The sequence below is a fragment of the Cheilinus undulatus genome, linkage group 13, assembly GCF_018320785.1.
Source record: "Cheilinus undulatus linkage group 13, ASM1832078v1, whole genome shotgun sequence".
NCBI classification, from domain to species: domain Eukaryota; kingdom Metazoa; phylum Chordata; class Actinopteri; order Labriformes; family Labridae; genus Cheilinus; species Cheilinus undulatus.
The window spans coordinates 3163193-3184602 of NC_054877.1; the positions used below are offsets into that span (position 1 = coordinate 3163193).

At 38.1% G+C, this 21410-nt stretch overlaps 1 protein-coding gene across 4 annotated transcripts in view; it reads left to right on the top strand.

Moving 5' to 3' along the window:
• LOC121520104 (NLR family CARD domain-containing protein 3-like) overlaps positions 1-21410 on the top strand; it is a 68172-nt gene that overhangs the window by 13080 nt on the left and 33682 nt on the right. For 3 of the 4 annotated variants that reach the window (XR_005992761.1, XM_041803382.1, XM_041803380.1), the window contains exons 3-6: positions 1304-1411; positions 1551-1673; positions 15718-15800; positions 16507-18346. Coding sequence is in view for 3 of the 4 variants with exons in the window: in XM_041803382.1 (XP_041659316.1) it covers positions 1304-1411; positions 1551-1673; positions 15718-15800; positions 16507-18346 (2154 nt within the window). In the remaining variant the exon portion in view is untranslated. The remainder of the gene's footprint in view (positions 1-1303; positions 1412-1550; positions 1674-15717; positions 15801-16506; positions 18347-21410) is intronic. The other variant, XM_041803381.1, reaches the window with a different exon arrangement.

Genomic DNA, 21410 nt, shown 5'->3' on the forward strand with positions numbered 1-21410 from the left:
CTTCATATAAACATGTTCTCTCTATATGAACATATCTTCATATAAACATATTCTCTCTATATAAACATATCTTCATATAAACAAATCCTCTCTGTATAAACATATTTTCATATAAACATATTCTCTCTATAAAAACATATCTTCATGTAAACATATTCTCTCTATATAAACATATCTTCATATAAACATATTCTCTCTGTATAAACATATCTTCATATAAACATATTCTCTCTATATAAACATATCTTCATATAAAAAAATTCTTTTTATATAAACATATTGTCATATAAACATATTCTCTCTATATAAACATATCTTCATATAAACATATTCTCTTTCTATGAACATATCTTCATATAAACATATTCTCTCTATATGAACATATCTTCATATAAACAAATTGTCTCTATATAAACATATCTTCATATAAACAAATTCTCTGTATTTAATTATATCTTCATATAAACAAATTCTCTCTGTATAAACATATTTTCATATAAACATATTCTCTCTATATAATTATATCTTCATATAAACATATTTTCTCTATATAAACATATCTTCATATAACATGTTCTCTCTATATGAACATATCTTCATAGAAAAAAATTTATCTCTATATAAATATATCTTCATATAAACATTTTCTCTCTATATGAACATATCTTCATATAAACATATTCTCTCTATATAAACATATCTTCATACAAACAAATTCTCTCTATATAAACATATCTTCATATAAAAAAGTCTTTTTATATAAACATACCGTCATATAAACATATTCTCTCTATATAAACATATCTTCATATTAAAAAAAATCTTTTTATATAAACATACTGTCATATAAACATATTCTCTCTATATAAACATATCTTCATATAAACATATTCTCTCTATATGAACATATCTTCGTATAAACATATTCTCTCTATTTAAACATATCTTCATATTAACATATTCTCTCTATATAAACATATCTTCATATAAACATATTCTCTCTATATAAACATATCTTCATGTAAACATATTCTCTCTATATAAACATATCTTCATATAAACATATTCTCTCTATATAAACATATCTTCATATAAACATATTCTCTCTATATGAACATATCTGTATAATTGCACATATTTTGATATAAAATAACTATATGAAAATACCCTTTCAATATAAACATGTGATCTCAATATAATTATATTTCTATACAAACATATCAAATCTATTTATAAATTTCTCTGTATAAATATATCTCTAGATGATAATATCTGTAGGTAAACATATCTTGTTGTTTTTCAGTGTCATGATGGAGCAGAGGCCAGACTCTCCTGAACCCAGTTGTTTGTCCATGAAGAGTAATCAGTCTAAAGATGCCTCTATTAACTTCAAACAACCTGCCGATCGAAGGTAAGAAATTTAAAAAGAAAAACTCTCTTTAGGAACAACTCTATCCAAACATGGTATCTCAAAATAAACCCATCTCTATGAAAAAAAAAAAATTCTAGACAATAATATCTATAGGTAAACAAATATTGTTGTTTTTCAGTATCAGGATGGAGCAGAGGTCAGACTCTCCTGAACCCAGCTGTTTGTCCATGAAGAGTGATCAGTCTAAAGGTGGCTGGTTTAACTTCAGACAGCCTAAAGGAAGATGGAATATTCTTGGAAGGTAGGAAATCAAGAAAACGAGATAAATGTTGCGCAGACACTAGGAGCAGCAGCTCTCCTGACAGAAAACAAGACCAAACTGGAAATTTAAAAACATCATTAAGATGTCCTGAATCTTTTGAAACTGTTGGTTTGACAGCTAATGAAGAAGCTAAGCTGATCTCTGACCCATTCAGATCACTGCTCCAACCCCCACCCCTCCTCTGCGTGCGCTACTTGGGGGCGCACATGATGGGCAAATGCAAAATAAATTCATCTTAACGGTGTGAAATGATGAAATGCTGCTGCTGGAAACCCGTGCAGGCTCTGTGAGGAGAATACAGGGTTAATTTAGTTTGTGTATGTGCACAGACTCACTCATAATGCTGGTATCTGTGACTTTGTAACTTTGATTCAGTCGCTGCTTCATCATGTCTCGTTCTCGTCTCACTGCCTGTCAGTCACACATCCATCAGCTGTTGGCTGTGCTATCATCAATCACATGAGTAGCACAACAGGTTGTTGTACACTGCAGTGGTAAACTTAGCTCGACATACTCTGTTTGGGGTGTCATATAGGTCGTTTCCAGCAATAGGTCTGTTTCAGTTCCGTGCAGAACAGCACGTGTTTTTTTGCATCTCCATAGAGCAAAAGTTGTAAAGGCCCCCCCCCCCAAAAAAAAGGCCCGTACCGTCCCACTTATCGACAGCCTTTCATAGGGGTACCAATCTTACCTAACCATCCAAAAAAGGTGGAGCTACACACACAAAAAAAGGGGGATGCACTGACGTCACGTCAGCGTACGACACACCTGTTTGGCTCCGGGCCGCAAAACTCTGTGAGGGTCAGGAAGACAGGAGAAAACGGACTAATGTTTAACCTGCTTAACCCTCGGATCCTACTTTTCCCATTTTGAGGACATTCATCATTTGTATCATCATTATTTTGAGTTGATAATCACATTTTTATAGAATAGTCACTTCCTAGAGGAGTTGAAGCTGTTATAGCTGCAAAGAGTGGACCGACGTCATATTAAACCCTATGGATTAAGAATGGGATGTCACTTAAGTTAATATGTGAGTCAAGGCAGGTGAGCAAATACTTTTGGCAATATAGTATATCTTAGCTCTGTATGATGCTGGCCACCTCTGGTAAAATAACCAACATCCTTGAACAAATCATGTGATCTTACCTGTTTTGTATAATGGCCTAAGTCAAGAGAGTGACTGAGACCATTTTATAGGCTTTACAAGGAGGCAGCTCCTTCAACAAGACAGAAATTCTACCTAGCTGGTGAAGTTATTGCTATGGTGCAGGACTCTTTCCCTATTGGTCAGTAATGAGGTACATAAAGGCTATATCAAAAGTTAGGCTATAAATGTTGCAGTTATTTAGTCTTTTTAGTCAGCAGATTAGCTCCATGAAGCTAGCAGTGATTGATTATGACAGAATCTGCCGCTGCAATCAAAGTTTTTCAAAAGTATAACACATTTGGGACGTATCATTTTTCATTTAAACAACTAAAACTAAAACTTCTCTGAAATTTGTGAATGACTATCCACATTGGCGGCTGGTGCAATTTCCTTCAGAAAGGGCTACAACAAAATCCCAATTTGATATGTTATGTATGTGAGGTACATCAAAAGATGTTACTACACTGTGAATAAAGTAATGCTGGGCATAGATTAATTTTTTAAATCTAGATTAATCTCACAGCAATCCTGTAGTTAATCTAGATTAATCTAGATTAAAATGCTAGATTTGAATTTTGCCGAAGACATAAAAAAATGCTTGACCTATCTAAATATTAAGGAAAATGTATCACAGACTGACTGAGAACACCTCGCTTGCTCACCACTGAACCCTCACTTTAAACACCAAAGTTTGCTCATTTATCATGCGGACTTCAACCATGGAAACATAACAGAGAGATGGATGAAGGATGATTCAGATCAGTGCCTGTTCTCTCTTGCTCGCTCACCACCGCCGACTCTCCTCTCTCTCTCTCCCTCTCTCTCTCTCTCTCTGAACCTCACTTTAACACCGTAGTTTCCATGATATCAGTCATGGAAATCTAACAGATAAAGGCATACGTTTGTAGCCTACTCACAGGTCATAACAGAGACAGAATTAAAAAGTTGTTCTCCATCTCTCCAACTTGTCTCAGTGCTGTGACGCATGAGCATGTGCTGTATGAAGCTCTCTGTCAGGATGGATCCAGCGGGATTTTAGGGTGCTTTCACATTAGGCCCAGTTGATTTCCCCCCCCCGCAGGCATGCTTTCACACTAGCAATATCGAACCATGCCCTGGCGTACTTGCGTATTTACTTGGTCTGAAACAGCAGGTGGCGGTATGCACATAGCTGGTTTACTACCCCGCAAAGGAGGAGAAAGAAGAAGAAGATTGTTTTTGTTTTGACCTGGCAAAATGTCCATCATGCAGCCATGGATGATTAAAAGATACAGCGGTTTTTGAGGTGACAGGAGACTTTTATTGCCTTTGCACCTCCTCTCACTGACTCCAGCCTGTGTTCATCTGTAAGGTGAGTCACAGCATACCATTAATTGACTGGATTCTGATGATTTCTGCCCTTTATTGAAGAAAAATGTGAACAAACTGCTGTGCTGGTTAAAGAAGTTTAGTTTTTACGATGATGTCTTAAAGCTGATACGGCGCTCTGTCCCAGCGCAACCTCTGGTTTGTGCTTATGTGCAAACAACATGTAATATCGACTACTGGTTGTAATCACACACCCAAGCATCCACTCTACCATTAAAAACAGACATTGTCCAGTTCAGTGGAGCGTAAGCCTGCTCACAGCAGACCCAAGCCTCCGCACTCCTCCGATTGGAAATGACTGGAGGCGTGTTGGTAGCCTACTACATGTGCTTGGCTGTCTGTAAGCCCCTTTAGTGAATAGATTAATGTGCGATCATTTTCTTATCGCGCGATATGAGTCTGTAGGGTGTCAGAGGAAATGGCACTTGTTGTACTTAAATAAAGAAGACTTTAAAGACTAAGTCTTGTCAACATTTCTGCATTAAACCTTATTCCCCTTTAGAAGCCCAATCAGTCAGTGTTTGACCATGCTAAGTACAAGCACACTCTTTAGTCATTCTCTGCATTTAGATCCCTGTCTTACCCTTGAACAAGAATTTTGCCTTTCTTTCTTTTAAGGATGACAGTTCAGTTTTCAGCTTGCTCTTGTTCAGCATTGGGTAAGCTTCCAATGTGGTTTTCAGTGCTGCTTCAGGGGAATTGCTGTTGTACTTCTGGAATTTTTCTCCCTGCAGAAGTGTAGCACTAATAAGGTGCTTGGTAAGGAGAACCTCTATTTCACATGGCCCAGGATGGTGTCACAAACCAAAAAAATTAATAAAGGAACCACTTAATAACAATATATATTAGATATGAAAACAGATTTGACATGTTGAACCAAATCATTCAAGCACTTAAGGTTGGTATAAAGGTAAGCAGTATATCATTTATGTTTTCCCATGCAGGCCTATCAGAAATGTAGGATGTAAGATGTATTAAAAACATCTCAACTACCGATCCAGGTGTCCGAATGCTTTAGTTCTTAAAATGATCTTTTGGAAAACTGATCAGCATTTTTAGTAACTGTATTATTACCTGCTTGCTTTGTTACTTGCTATTGTTACAACATGAATGTTTTTTATGTATAACCTTTACTGTCTGGGTCCAAATAAAACTTTTTTGATGAGGCAGTTAATTTCACCAGAAGATTGGCGTTTTGTAAATGTTTGAAAACTGGGGCATTTAACCAAGCAGAATGAAGGGTTATATATATATATCTATATGCATGCTACAAATGATGAAGAACTGTAAACTTAAATATTTAGTCATACAAGATTTACTTCCCTTTTTGTGTGAAAATAGAAGCATAGTTACAATTAAAATTTTGTAATAAACCTCCATCCATTTAGCTCACACCTCACCTCTGAAGCTTCCCTCTGCAGTACACCTGGGCACAGGGTGCGGTGTTTGTTGGCGAGCTGCCGCTGAGATTCACTGCTAGTGTGTTCTCCTCAAAGACTAGGGAGGGAGTCTCTTAATCAAACCAGAATAAAAGTCATGTCTGTGTGGCCATGTAGTAACATAGATAATTAATAACAAAGGAAAGTTGTTCAAGTATAAGAGACATTTACACAATTTTGGAAATATTGAGCAGGTCATCATATATATCAATTTACCTGATCTTTTGCATGTTGCCTCTGAACTGCTACATGATGTCCTGATGATGCAGTGAAACAGTTTCAAAAAGAAGGTGAAAGATTCGACCTCCAGCAGCCTCACAAAGCCTTCAGCTTCTCCAACAGTGATAGGATCAAAATCACCAGAGTCCCTGATGGATTCAAAACATTCAACAAGGTCTTCTTTGTGCTCAATCACAGTATTCACAGCACGGCTGTGGAAGTTCCACCTTACTGTGCTTGCCCTTGGAAGTCTGTGAGCTACTACCCTATCAAGAACACTGGTTCTCTTTGGAGATCTTGAAAAAAAAGCCAGAGAAGCCAGCCAGGTCAGAAAAGAACTGATGTACTCTTGGGACCTGAGATGTCACCTGCTGCATTATCAGGTTAAGTTGGTGTGCATAACAGTGGACATAATGTGCATGTGCATAAGCATCTTTCTTCCTCTGGACAGCACCTGTGGCCCCTCTCATCACACTTGCACCATTGTAAGCCTGGGCAATTAGCTTGGCCTCTGGTCATCTGGGAGAATGGAGCCCAACCTGTCTAAGAGTGCTATGGAGATGGAGTCAGCTGTGGCCCTCTGGAGAGGAATAAACTCAAAAAATCTCTTGCACATCATGGGCTTTGTCGATGTAACGGAGGACAAGTATCAGCTGGCACTGTGTTGAAATGTCCATAGTTTCATCTGCCTGAATGGAGACATAGTTTGCACTCTTTACCTGTTCAACTGACAGCATAAAATCAAGCAGTTCATTCTGTAGTCTTGGATGTTCCTTTAAAACCAGTAGCAGTCTGCAGATGATCTTGTAGTCCTGTGATCCACCAAGCCTCGAAAAACACCAGGATTTTCAGAGCTTTCACCCTCATCATGACCATGCAGAGCTAGTTCAAAGGCACCACAGAATTTAATGCAGTCCATTATCTTAGACAGAATGTGAAGATTTTTGTGGACCTCTTCATTGCTATCCTGTAGCCTTCATCAAGCCGAGCAGCTGTGTTTGTTTGACCAAGCGTGGCCAGTCGCAGAGCACTGTTAATGTGGACCCTGGTTTGTTCATGCTTCTTAGCTTTCTCAGAAAAGTGCTTTAAATCAGTAAAACCTGAACAGGGCTGGACTGGCCATATGGCATACCAGGCAAATGCCCGGTGGGCCGACGTACTGTGGGGCCAGCATGATCTGTTTCTTTTCATTTTTTGCTAAGCACCGGCCCATAGAGCAGGGGCAGTGGCCCATTGGCTGTTTACTTTATAATGACAGTTTACTGGCCCAATCACGTGTCCTAAAGGTCCTATAAAGCTCTCCCCTCCCCTCCCCACTCTGCTCCAGCCTAGAAAGTGAAACTAAAGTGTCTGGAGGAAAAAGAAACTAATCGCTAAAACAGTTGGATTACGATTGGATACGGAAATAATTGTCAAATTAGAATAAAAAACTGTTGAGATGCGCAAAACTTGTAAAGACGCAGTTCATGCAGTAGAAAGTCTGATGCTGCTGCAGCTGCATGTGGAGGAGGAGAGGCAGGTGTGTGACAGGTATATCATGAGTATGAGAAGCATGAAAGCAGTGGGTGAGTGAGCTCTGTGAAGTATCAAAATATAGATTAATAAACATCATTAGACTGTGATTTCACTTTATATAGAAGACTTAAAGAGGTTTAGATTAATGGCTCTCACAATGACTCAATTATAAATAAAAGTCCTGAATTCAGACAGTTACATACAGGGAGACCTGTGCCAGGATTCTCATTAATATTTAATGCCCTTAATTTTAATAGTAGAATAAAATGTTACCTGTGGTTAATTTGCCATCATTCTTATATCAGAGTTACATCAATATATTAGCCTATTTAGCATTTAGCTTATATTTTGTTCATGAGTTTAGAAAAAAGGCTGGTATGATTGCTGAACAGTTCAGTACTGACCTATGAGATGTATGGAGTAGAAATTTAAAGAATCATCAAATGTTTATCAAAGCAGAGGAGCTTTCCATCAAGTATTTTGCATCAAATTTGTGTTAATTGACATTATTCCTGTAAATGTACTTCATTACATTTCTGTAATCATTTATAGTAAATAAAAAAAATGAATTCAGGCAGAGATTTTTCAAAATAAGGGTATACTTTTCTTGCACTTCTACTTGATATGGTGCATACTCACCATACTGATATGTCAAATACTCACCTCTGACCATTAGTAGTCAGTCAAAACAGAGTGAAAACACTCCATTAGATGTGTCTATGACACTTACCTCTGAACTATGTCATAGTTTGATAATATTTTAGCTGTGTGTAGTAAGGGGGACAAAAAATGTGTGTAACATTATGTTATATATATATAACACCATATATGTATATATAGCTAATAGTTAGGAACACAAAGTGCAGTCCCATGAGGTCCACGAGTCAGGTGTCCAGTCCTCTGTATATATGGTACGGCCTACTAGCTCAGCTAACTAGTCTGGAGCCTGCTAACTAGTCCGGAGCCCACTAGCTCCACAGCCAGGTCTGGAATGTTTTCATGCAGCCAGCTCTCTGTTATTATCCAAACTTTGGTATGTTGTTATTATCTGTGTTAGTGTTCAACTCTAATATCTGAGGTAAGGTCATTAGGTGTAAGGCTGGACATAGAAACATATTCAAAGATTTGGCCTTTTCACTTTAATAACTCAGCACAGGATCATTACATTTACATAACCAACTCTCTTTTCACTCACAGTACAGTGGACTGCGAGCTACAACACATTTTTTGTCAATTTTTCTGCCCAGGGACAGTAAATTTCCATACCAGTGAGAAAAAATATACAATAACTCTAATATTGTGCATTGTAGTGACATTAAACTTAGATCACACATTTATCATGACCTCTAATTTACACTACGAGACTTTTTTGGCAAAATAGTCTTTAGGGTAATTTTATGTTTTTTTTTTTTATCTTTAATTGTGTAAAAAATCTACAATAACTCTAATATTATCCATTGTAGTGCAGTTTTCCAAATAAAGTATTTTTAATGTATATTTTATGATTAAATAATCAAATAAAAATGAAATAATGTAAGAAATCTAAAGTAACTTTAATATTATACATTGTAGTGATATTAAACTGACATCACACATCGATCATTTCCTCTTGTGTATACTACAAGACTACAAGACAATTGGGTAATTTTATGATTTTTTTTTTAGATCTTTAATTATGTAACAAATCTACAGTAATTCTAATATTATCCATTGTAGTGCCATCAAGCAATGCCATTGCTTTGTGTGACAACACAAACTAGGGCTGCAAGCTGTACTGAATGGGCCCTCACATATTCATGCACGTCAGGGTTTTGCAAACATTTGGGTTGTGGCACAATCTCAAAATGGGCTGCTGCAGTGATATTTGTGAGACTAAGGAAGATAAAAACTACTCCTGTCATGTCCTTACTTACAAGAGGAAAGAGCACACATTGTAAATTAGTGCTGCACAGTTAATCTTAACATAGTTGCAATGTCAGGCTGGGCAATTCAATAATTTTAGTGAATGATAATGCAACAGTGGCCCTTTGTAGAACTACCTTTATCTATTTATTTATATTTATTTATTTTTAAAGGAAGAACTTTTATTTTTGGAAAATAATAAATTATTTTGAAAGGAGTTCTATAAAAATTCCAGGTTTTACATTGTATATTTCTTTTTAATTTCACTTAATGTTTGCATGTTTTGATTAGAGAAATACTCACTTCAAATGATCATTATTCTGCTTTTTTTCTTGATGGTAGACTTATGAAACCATTTCTGTCTTATGTCGCAATCTCAAGTGCAAATTGCAATAATGTCCAGTGTGATCGCAATCAGCCACTATTACCAAACCGTTAGCACTATTGTAAGAGTAGCCTAATGAAACATGGCATGCAAGTCATGATGTGTCTTATCAGTTGGTGGCACAATGGCAGTTGTTATCTGTTGGCATCATAGTCTGTAGAAAGAACTGGACAAACCCCGTGTGACGTCAGTCGTCTGCTTACAATAGGCTGACTCAAATGGCTCTTGAAGCCAATCCGTGGATGCTTCCATGTTGAAATCGCAGTCTCAACCAAACTTTAGATCAACCTAACGGCTCGCCCACTAAGCGCGACTTCCTGTCAGCCTGCTAGCTAGCATTCCGGTTGACAGAAACGGAGCCTCTGCCTGCCGAACTATCTGTCAATCAAATGAGACATGCCAATCAGCTTTCATCCCAAATATAATCCAAACGATTGTGGTACAAAAAAATTCACCCCCCGTACAGTGGGAGCACAATGAGACCCTAGCTAATGAGACATGTTTGGTGTTTTGAACCAGGCTGTAAACCAGTTTATTTTGTGTGTCAAAACCGGCTGTTTCTGTGTGCAGACGGGACTTCCGATGTTCCTGCAGCCAGCCTCAAGCGGACAGTCGCGGTATAGCAATTTTTTGCACTTCCGCATTGGTTTCATTTTTCAGGACCGGAGGTTGCAGCTTGGTTGGCATACAGAAGTGTTACGTAGTTATTTGCCATCACATAAGTAAATCTGAAGCAATTTTGAAGAAGTATTTGTGGATATGTATTGTTACAGGGTGAGAAATTGAACTTAAATGAGCTACCAAAGCTCTTTTCAGTTTTGCTGATTTTTTTTCAAGATTTTTTGAGGTCTTAACAAATTTAACATTGGTCTGCATTTAGTTTGTTGGAGCACATAATCAAAGCTTGGGGCCTGAAAATGTCCATTTCTACCAGAACTGATTAAAAACAATTATAATGTTGGAATTTTTCATGACAAATATAAATTTTATGTTATCTGATACTAAGGGAAACCTGAACATTACTTGACAGGACTTAAAATTAAGTCTTATAGTTGTGGTAAAGAAGATGATTTATGTGTCAGTTTAATGTCACTACAATGTATAATATTAGCATTACTTAAGATTTTATTTTAATATATAAAAAATCATAAAAATCATAGTAAATACTTATTAGAAAAATAAGTCTTGTAGTATAAAGTAGAAGACATGATTGATGTGTGATGTAAGTTTAATCCCATAGCAATGCATAATATTAGAGCTGCGAGTCTTTCTTCCGTCTTGGTGTTACATTTGCAAATTGTGTTTCTCTGTGATGTGACCATCGTCCACGATGGAGCCAGTGTTGTACACAAGCACCTTAATTCACTTTATTCTTCAAAATACCAACATGAGTGTAGATCAGTCTAGAGCTGCTGAATGTCTGCTCAGAACTCAACAGTGTTCATTTCATCGACTAAAACTGTGACTAAAAATGTTCATTGACACCCTTTATTTCGATGACAAAAACTAGACTAAAAAAAATAGATCTGTGTTAACTAAAACTGACAAAAAGTAAGTTTAGTTTTCATCAAGATGACTAAAATTAGATTAAAATGTAATTTAGTTTTCATCAGACATTCAAAATCCGTGATATTTCTCCACTGTGGGTAAATGTGTAGAATAACTATTCTGCCTCTCAGCTGTAGAAAGCAAAAACACACTACCATGATTTAGGCAAAAAAAAAAAAAAAAAAATGCTTGAACTAAAAGTAAAGACTAGAGTGTGAGGACTTTTTATGGACTAAAACTAGACTAAAATGTTTTAAGACTAAACTGGACTAAAACTAAAAAGGACAGAAATGACTAAAATGTAACTAAAACTAAAATGCATTTCAGTTAAAGACAAAATCACACAGGAAGTTCCACTGAGAACCCTTTTATATTTCCAGGGTTTCATCTAGAACCCACACAGGGACCACTTCCTAAGGGTTTCACCAATAACCCTCTTGTGTTCTAATGGTTACATGAAGAACCACATTGTATTCTGGAGATCAGGCAAAAACGTCAACTAATAGACTAAACATTGGTAATTACAACTTTGCAATGAACATAAACATTATTAAAAATGATGCATGTTTAGTTTATTAGTTTGTGTCGTTAGTGAGAAGTGTTTTTTGGAGTGTGACACCATGAGTGAGGGGGTCAATGTTGCAGACCACACTGTTTGTACGTGACTATGTGTGGTTCAGAATAAAAAACAGCTGCTCATTCTTTGTGTGGGAGAGTTTGTCAATGTCATTTAAGTTGTCTGGGATCTATTCCTCATGACTGCTCACCACAGTATGAAGGTAGAAATGCACCCAGACATTGCAGATTCCCACTAACAGCCCTAGCTCCCAATAGAGAAGAATCCTTTAAAGACATTACTATATCCAGACAGAGCTCCGGATCAGTCTATTACTCCTTCCCTATATATATATATATATATATATATACGGTTTGCTGCTACAGAGGAGACTGCCAAATCAAATGTTGTTGTTTTACCATGCAATGATAATAAACTATCTATCTATAAAGCATTTTTTTAATTTATGATATATTTCAATTATAATCAATAAATGTGTCAAAAGATCTTATAGTTAGTAATAACCTCATACAGTGCTGTCACTTTACTTACAGCCACCAAAGTCCTGCTATAGCATGTTACAAGTTTCAATAACTCATTATTCAGTCATAGAAATCATAACTTCTTATAATGTATTGAATCAGTTTTCTATGAACATCTATAACTGGATAAAGTTGGGGGAGTTATAATGCATTATGAAACCCAGAATTTTTAAGATGCTCTCCTTTTTTATGCATTAACTTAAAATGCATTATAAATCATTCCTCCATAATAGCTTATAATCACTGCTTATTAACACTGTTACGTTGTTATGACTGCTTATAATGACTTCCCAGCCAACATTTCCATGTGGACCCCATATGGGTTATATGTGGGTTCCTATATGGGTCCCATGTGGATTTGTCCATGGGGTCCATGTTGGCCCCACCTGGGCTTGCCCATGTTTACTACAAATACACTGTAAAATCCAATCAGTTATCCTTACTTTAAAAAAAAGCATGCAAACCAATTGCCTTGAAAAAAAACAAGTAACTTTAACTTTATGACTCTAATAGAGTAAAACAGAGATTTTTGCATTGTACTAAAAAAGCTTTTTAAGTAAAGAACAATTGCACTTCAGTTCAAATAACTCCAATTCCTTTGTATAGAGTACTTAGGTCAGGAAGTTATTAGTGCTCAAGGTTTAGTACAGACTACAGTGTAAACCTGGATTTTGTTTCCACTTCAGCTTTTTAGTAATCATTACTTATTCTTTTATGTTTTGTCAAAAAACGTTGACATTACTAAATCAGATTAGTTGTTTGTACTATTCAGCTGAAAGATGCAAAGATCATGTTAAACTGAGATAACATAGTATATATCGTTGTTTGAGTGGAGGGGCCAGTTGAAAATTTTCAAAAAACCATGGGTGAGACTGTCAGCACATCTGTTTGCGATGGCAGGCAATGTTTGTGCTATGACTCACAAACATGGCAAAGCTAATGTCTTAAGTCACTATGTCTCCACCCCACCAGGGAGGGAGTGACTGATATGGCTCATTGTTGGGATCCAGCATTCCTTTTAAAAGGGTTTTCTGTAATGAGAGAGGTAGCTAGCAGTGGAGGTATGATTACATTTCTAGTTTCACATTGTGGCAAGCAGTTTAGAGAAATGGATTCTTGACAAGCTCTTGCACAGGAAGCATCAACAGCCACACTATTTATTCTGAATTATAGATAGACACATACAAACAGCGTGGTCTGCAACATTGACCCCTCACTCATGGTGTCACACTTAAAAAAAACCCTCACTAAAATATAAACTAATAAACTAAACATGCATATTTTTTTATAATGTTCATGTTCATTGCAAAGTTGTTATTAGGCATGTTTGGTCTATTAGATCACGTTTTGTAGTGAGAATTGTTTTTAGAAGTGTGACACCATGAGTGAGGGGGTCAATGTTGCAGACCACACTGTTTGAACGTGAGTTGCAGAATAAATCATTCACATTCACTCAAAAAAAAAAATAAAAAATCAATAGAAAACAAAACAAAAACAAGCACTTAACACCCCCGCCCTCTCTCTCTCCCTGTCTCTCTCTTGCTCTCTATTTTTCTCTCTCTCTTTCTCCTCTTTATTTATTTATTTTTTTTCCTTGGTACCCACATGTGTCCCATCCTCTCGAGTCCTCTGGCTCCCTCTTCTTCAGCCAGAATCTCAACCCTACCATGGACAGAAAAGGGCACAGGCCCTGAACTGTCCCTCCAGTCTCAAGACTACCTTTGACCCCTTTGACCCCCTTTGCAGAGTAAACAATAGTTATCATGCTTTCTGCGCAAAAGTTTGTCAAAGTCATTTGACTAGTCTGACAGTAATCTCCCACCCCTGCTTGCTGTAACACAAACTTAGAAAAGTACTTAGAGAACACAAACTCATTTCAACATTGCCACATTTAGGCAGTGAATCAGATTAATCACTCTGGTAGGGTGAAGACATGATGAGGCAAAGCACTGGCTTTGCCACATGTAGATTACATGTTGGAAGCATTGCCTGCCAGTGCCAACAGATGCACTGACAGTCTCACCTGTGGTTTTGGAAACATCAACATATTTGAATCATATAGAATTTATTCAAAGAAATTACATAAACTGATTTTTTAAGTAAGTTAGGTAAATTCTATGAGCTACATTTGTTTTATTCAATATAAATACATTAGAGTTATTTAACTGTTTTATGTTAGAATTACTTAATTAAATTGGATGGAAATTTGTTATGTAATTGAAATACGTAAAACTGACAAAATTGGCGCATTCATTTTTTGAGTGTACAAACAACTACTCTGATTTAGTAATGTCAACGTTTTTTGACAAAACAAAAGAATAAGCAATGATTGCTAAAAAGTTGAAGTATCAAGTAAATGCTGGCTGGGAGAGACAAAAATTCCAAACATTCCTCCAAAGAAACAACTATTCTTGTTCTTTGGTCTTACTTGCAGACCATAATACAACATTACAGATGCATACTGCCACCTACTGACCGAACCGTTATGTAAACAAATCTCATTGGTTTTATGTAATTCATTTGAATTCACTCAAACTGAAAGAATCACATTGGTTTTATCTATTTAGAAGAACTAAAGGTTGGAAATTTGCTAAATTGAGTAAAAGCAAGTTAATTTGTTCAAGTAATACCTATGACAGTCGAAAATCATTTTTTTGAGTGTACTAGAGTCATAAAGTTAAAGTTACTTGGTTTTTTTCAAGGCAATTGGTTTGCATGCTTTTTTTAAAGTAAGGATAACTAATTGGATTTTACAGTGTACTTGTAGTAAACATGGGCAAATGAAAGAATCTGTAGATGGGGCCAATATGGGTCTCATGTGGGCTGATCCACGCTTGCAGTTCACATGGGCAAGCCCAGGTGGGGCCAACATGGAACCCATGGACAAACCCACATGGGACCCATATGGGGGCCCACATGGAAATGCTGGCTGGGTTATAACAGCTGTTATAATGTATTATGAATACATTTATAATACATTATGAATGTTGTTATAATGCATTATAAGAGGTTGGTTCACAGAAAGTGTTACCAAATATTTTTATGTTCTTATCTGAATTCGTGATAATCTAATATTTTAAAGTTCAACACAAACCAAAAACAGGAAAAAGGAAAAAATAAATCAGTTCCTGGTAAGTGAAAAAAACTCAAAGCATCTGTCATCAGAGCTTCTGAGCTGTTTGAGAACCAAGAATTACAACCTGAAAAATCTCCCTCCATCAAGGTTAATAAAAATACCAGTTTGATTTTTCAGTCTCTGTGTTTTCAGGATGAAGGTGCTGTCAGATTTTGGAGCAGACTGTTGTTTGAACAAGAACTCAGTATTTGAGACATTTAGCTCTACATAGCTTTTTAACATTATACTGTATGTTCTAACCTGTTTATCCTTCAAATCCCTAGAATAAAGAAGAGGCTTGATTGTGTGGAGGAACGATCCAGAACACCACAGCTGCAGATATCCAGTCAGTCCAGAAGTGTAACAGGTAAGACTGGTGTCATTGGTTTACATGCAGGTAGAAAAGGTGGATTTAGGGTCTGACTTTGACTAAAACTCCTGAAAAAATTAAGAATTATATCCAGTGTATAAGCCACACTTTGATACCTATTTGATATGTAAAAACCTGGCTGTAGCTGATAGACCAGGATGACTTCATAGGACCAGGACAAAGAGCTAAGACAGACAACATCATCACCACGCAAGCAGCTATCAACCCAAATTGGGTTGTTTTTAACCCTACCTCAGGGTAAAAAGCAATCAACACTTACCCGGTGTTAAGTTAACCAGGAAAAATGTGTTATTCATTTAACCCAGAATAATGGGTTGAATAGTCAACCCAATAGTTGGTTATATCAACTACAGTTCCGGGTTATCTAACACATAATGTTAAACTGACAGATGGGGATAGGGAGGAAGTCTGCATTTTCTGGGTGCTTTTCTAGCTCTATTTTGAGGTGAGCAGTGATAAGGTATGGCTAATAAACAAGGTAAATAGCATGCACAACTCTTCTTTTATTTCAACCACAGATACAATTACATACAGTCAGAATGGTCTACAACATTGACCCCCTCACTCATGGTGTCACACTTCAAAAAACCACTGCTCACTAAAATGAAAATGGTCTATTTGATTATGTTCTTAAACCAGAGTCCTGGTGTCAGTCCAGTCTGATATTGTTGTGGTCTTTCAGCAGACAGAGGTCTACAGGAGGTTCTAGATGAACACAGGATCAGTCTGAGGGAGAGATGTGAACATGTGACTGAAGGAACTGATGAAGCAGGAAGTAGAACCCTCCTGAACAGGATCTACACTGAGCTCTACATCACAGAGGGACAGAGTGAAGAGGTGAACAGCCAACATGAGGTGAGACAGCTTCAGACAACTTCCAAGATGGAGAGCCTCCATGAGACTCCAATCAAGTGTCAGGACATCTTTAAAGCCTTACCTGGCCAACAGAAACCCATCAGAGTGGTTCTGACCAACGGTGTGGCTGGTGTTGGAAAAACCTTCTCTGTGCAGAAGTTCACTCTGGACTGGGCAGAGGGCTTGGAAAACCAGGACATCAGTCTGCTGGTTCTGTTTTCATTCAGGGAGCTGAACTTGATCAGAGATAAGCGCTACAGTCTTCTGGAGCTGCTCCATGTTTTCTATCCAACATTACAGAAGGTCAGAGCCCAGACGCTGGCTGTCTGTAAACTTTTGTTTATCTTTGACGGCCTGGATGAAAGCAGACTGTCTTTGGATTTCAGCATCAGTGAGGCTGTGTCTGATGTGTCAGAGAAGTCCTCGTTAAACGTGCTGCTGATTAACCTCATCAAGGGGAATCTGCTTCCCTCAGCTCTCATCTGGATAACGTCTCGACCTGCAGCAGCCAATCAGATCCCTCCTTCATGTGTGGACAGGCTAACAGAGGTCCGAGGCTTCACTGACGCCCAGAAGGAGGAGTACTTCAGGAGGAGGTTCAGTGATGAAGATCTGTCCAGCAGAATCATCTCCCACATCAAGACATCCAGGAGCCTCCACATCATGTGTCTGATCCCAGTCTTCTGCTGGATCACTGCTACAGTTCTGGAGCACATGATGAGTAGGAAGCGGAGGAGAAAGCTGCCCAAGACCCTGACAGACATGTACTCACACTTCCTGTTGGTTCAGACAAAGAGGAAGAAGAGCAAGTACGATGAGGGACCTCAGATGAGTCCTCAGGAACTCATCAGATCTGACAGGGAAGTTCTTCTGAAGCTGGGGAGGCTGGCGTTTGAACATCTGGAGAACGGAAACATCATGTTCTACCAAGAAGACCTGGAGCGCTGTGGTCTGGATGTCACAGAGGCCTCTGTGTACTCAGGTGTTTGTACTGAGATCTTTAAAAGAGAGAGTGTGATCTTCCAGAAAACAGTCTACTGCTTTGTTCATCTGAGCGTTCAGGAGTTTCTGGCTGCAGTCTACATGCGCCACTGTTTCACCAACAGGAACACAGATGTCATCGAGGCGTTCCTAAAAGAGGACAACCACAGAGACGTATCCACAAACTCCTCTCTAAGAACAAGAAAGCCATTTCAAACTCCATCCCTGGTAGGCATTCTGAAGTATGCCATGGAGAAATCCCTGAAAAGTCCAAATGGACACCTGGACCTGTTTGTTCGCTTCCTTCATGGCCTCTCTCTGGAGTCTAACCAGAGACTCTTAGGAGATCTGCTGGGTCAGACAGACAACAGTCCAGAAATGATCCAGAGAGTCATCAAGAACCTGAAGGAGATGAACAGTAAAGGTATCTCTCCTGACAGAAGCATCAACATCTTCCACTGTCTGATGGAGATGAACGACCTCTCAGTACATCAGAACATCCAGAAGTTCCTGAAGTCAGAGAACAGACCAAGGAGGGAACTCTCTCTGTTCCAGTGCTCTGCTCTGGCCTACATGCTGCAGATGTCAGAGGAGGTTCTGGATGTGTTTGATCTGAGCCACTACAACACATCAGCCCAGGGAAGACTGAGACTGATTCCAGCTGTGAGGAACTGCAGGAAGGCTTGGTAAGTCCAGATGTAATTAAATAAGAACAGGGCTGGTTCTAGCCATTTTAGGGTCCTTGATTTGAATTTGGTGTCCCCCATCCCCAGCACTTTGTCATCAGCTCAGAGCAAAGTTAATAGTTGACTCACAAATATTATTGTACACCGCTCTCCACATTATTAAGCAAATGACATTTTTCTCTTATTTTCCTAAATATCAATGCAAATGACAGTCAAAATATTTTTCAAGTCATCAGCCATTAGAGCATAATTCAAATGTTTTTGAACAAACTTCTTAATGATAACAATTATTTTTTAGAAATAAAAACTTTAAAATGCACTTTTCCACATTATTAAAGGAGACATATAATGCAAAATTCACTTTTTCAGGCTTTTCTAACACAAATATGTGCCCCTGGCCTGTCCACAATCCCCTCAAGACACAGAAAAATCCATTCCCTCTCCCCCTCTCTTTCTCCACCTTTCAGAAAATGTGCGCTGAAACAAGCTGTTCTCAGATTTAGCTCCTGGTGACCTCACCAGGAGCATAAGCACCTGCCCCCAAGGTTTGGTTGGCCCTCCTCCACTTGGAGGAAAGTTCTGCCCTCCTCTACTGATCCTCTCAGCTGAAATGCTGGATAGCTCAGTGGGTTATCCTGCTAACTACCACCTGGGAGGTTGATGGTTCAAATCCCAGTCAAGTTCTAAACTTTGGATAAAAGTGTCTGTAGTACCAGGAGTACTGCATCCATTTCCTGAGAGGGGTGTGGTCAGACAGCTAATTACCATTTAAAGCCACAGACACAGAAACAGCTCGTTCTGAGAAGGGTTGAAATAGAGGGGGTTTTAAACGTACAAAAATCCTATACTGGAGTGTTTCTTCAGGAACAAACTTCACAGGCATGTTTTGGGGAACTCTGAGACCAATGTAAGCTTGTCTTAAAAGGGTATAATATGTCTCCTTTAGGCAGGCCACAGGTTTCAGCAATATGGGAAAGAAAAAGGATCTCTGCTGGCGAAAAGTGTCAAATCTAAAATGCCTTGGACAAGGAATGAAAACATTCAATATTTCATGAAAAATTAATCGTGATCATTGTACTACGAAGAAATTAGTGGCTGATTCAGAGCACAGATGGATTTGTGCAGATAAAGGCATAATGAGGAAGGTTTCTGACAGACAAATACATCAGATTAAGAGAGCAGCTGATAAAATGCCATTACAAAGCAGCAAACAGGTATTTGAAGCTGCTGGTGCCTCTGGAGTCCCACCAACCTCAAGGTGTAGGATCCTCCAGAGGTTTGCAGTCATGTATAAACCTACTATTCAGCCCCCCCTAACCAATGCTCACAAGCAGAAACAGTTGCAGTGGGCCCAGAAATACATGAAGACTCATTTTCAAACAGTCTTGTTGACTGATGAGTGCCGTGCAACCCTGGATGGTCCAGATGGAGGAGTAGTGGATGGTTGGTGGATGGCCACCATGTCCCAACAAGACTGTGACATCAGCAAGGAGGGGACGGAGTCATGTTTTGGGCCAGAATCATGAGGAGAGAGCTGACAGGCCCCTTTAGGGTCCCTGAAGGTGTGAAAATGACCTCGGCAAAGTATCTAAAGTTTCTGACTGACCACTTTCTTCCATGGTACAAAAAGAAGAACTGTGCCTTCTGTAGCAAAATGATCTTCATGCATGAACCATCTCATGCTGCAGAGAATCCCTCTGCGTCATTGGCTGCTATGGGCATAAAAGGAGAGAAACTCATGGTGTGGCCCCCATCCTCCCCTGACCTTTAACCCTACTGAGAACCTTTGGAGCATCCTCAAGCTAAAGACCTATGAGGGTGGGAGGCAGTTCACATCAAAACAGCAGCCCTGGGAGGATAATTCTGACATCCTGCAAAGAAATTAAAGCAGAAACTCTCCAAAACCTCACAAGTTCAATGGATGCAAGAATAGTGAAGGTGATATCAAAGAAGGGCTCCTATGTTAACATGGAACTTGGTCTGTTAAGATGTTTTAAATAGCTTTGATTTCAGTAAATATGACCTCCTAATGCTGCAAATTCAACAAATTATCAGCCACAGCTGCCCTAAATTAACAGCACTAGTAAAAATAGTTAAAACCAAAATCATTTTTCATGTTTCTGCAATGGTTAATACACCAATATGTAAAAGCTCTTTAACCCACATGATATTTTTAATGCTAAAATATAATTATTATTGTTATCCATGAATTTTCAAATGTACTGATTTACAAAAAAAACCTGAAAAAATAGTAAAGCACATTAATATTTCTTGATTAATATGTCAAATTATCGTTATTTACTTGCATTCCTGAACAGAAAAAAATAGTTTTAGCGGTTAAATGTTATGCTTGATTCATTTCAGAGAAGCCCAGTTAGCCGGCTCAGTTTTGGGTGAATTCAGTTTGAAATTCCTCATTCCTGTTCAAAATGGTAAATATACCACACATCATATATTGCTGGAAAGCACAGATTCTCAGCTCTCTGTCAGTGTTGGAATTGTTTAGATTGAGCAAACTTTCGAGGAGTTAAAGTGTTGAGAATCCGTGTAGCTGTCTCGTGATACTTCTAATGTTTTGCTAGGGTGTTTTGCCCACATCATGTGGTTGTGAGTACTGTAATGAACCATGTATGTGCGCATCCCTACAATTCTCCAACACCGTTTGAATTTTTCTGATCGGACAAAGTTTGACAGAGTTATGATAATAATACTTCAGACATATAAAACACAGCGCCTGTGCCGGCTCAGTAGGTAAAGGGTTAAATAACCCGGGTGTAGCTACTAGCTTCTGGCTCTGCTTCCTGTTGACAAAAGGTGGAAAAAGTGGTGAAATTTGATTTTAAAAGTAGCAGAATGGGTTAGAAGTGGCAACAATGACATAAAAATGGCAAAAAAATCTATGCCAAAAAATTGTTTAAAGTGGAAAAAATGCTGATGGCTCAGTGCAAAAGTGTTCAGGTTTATCTTTATTTATCAGATCAATAAAAGATAAATGGAAATGGTAGTGGTGATATGATCATGATGGAGTACACTTCCCAAAGAAATTGTACTGTGAAGGCTGCAA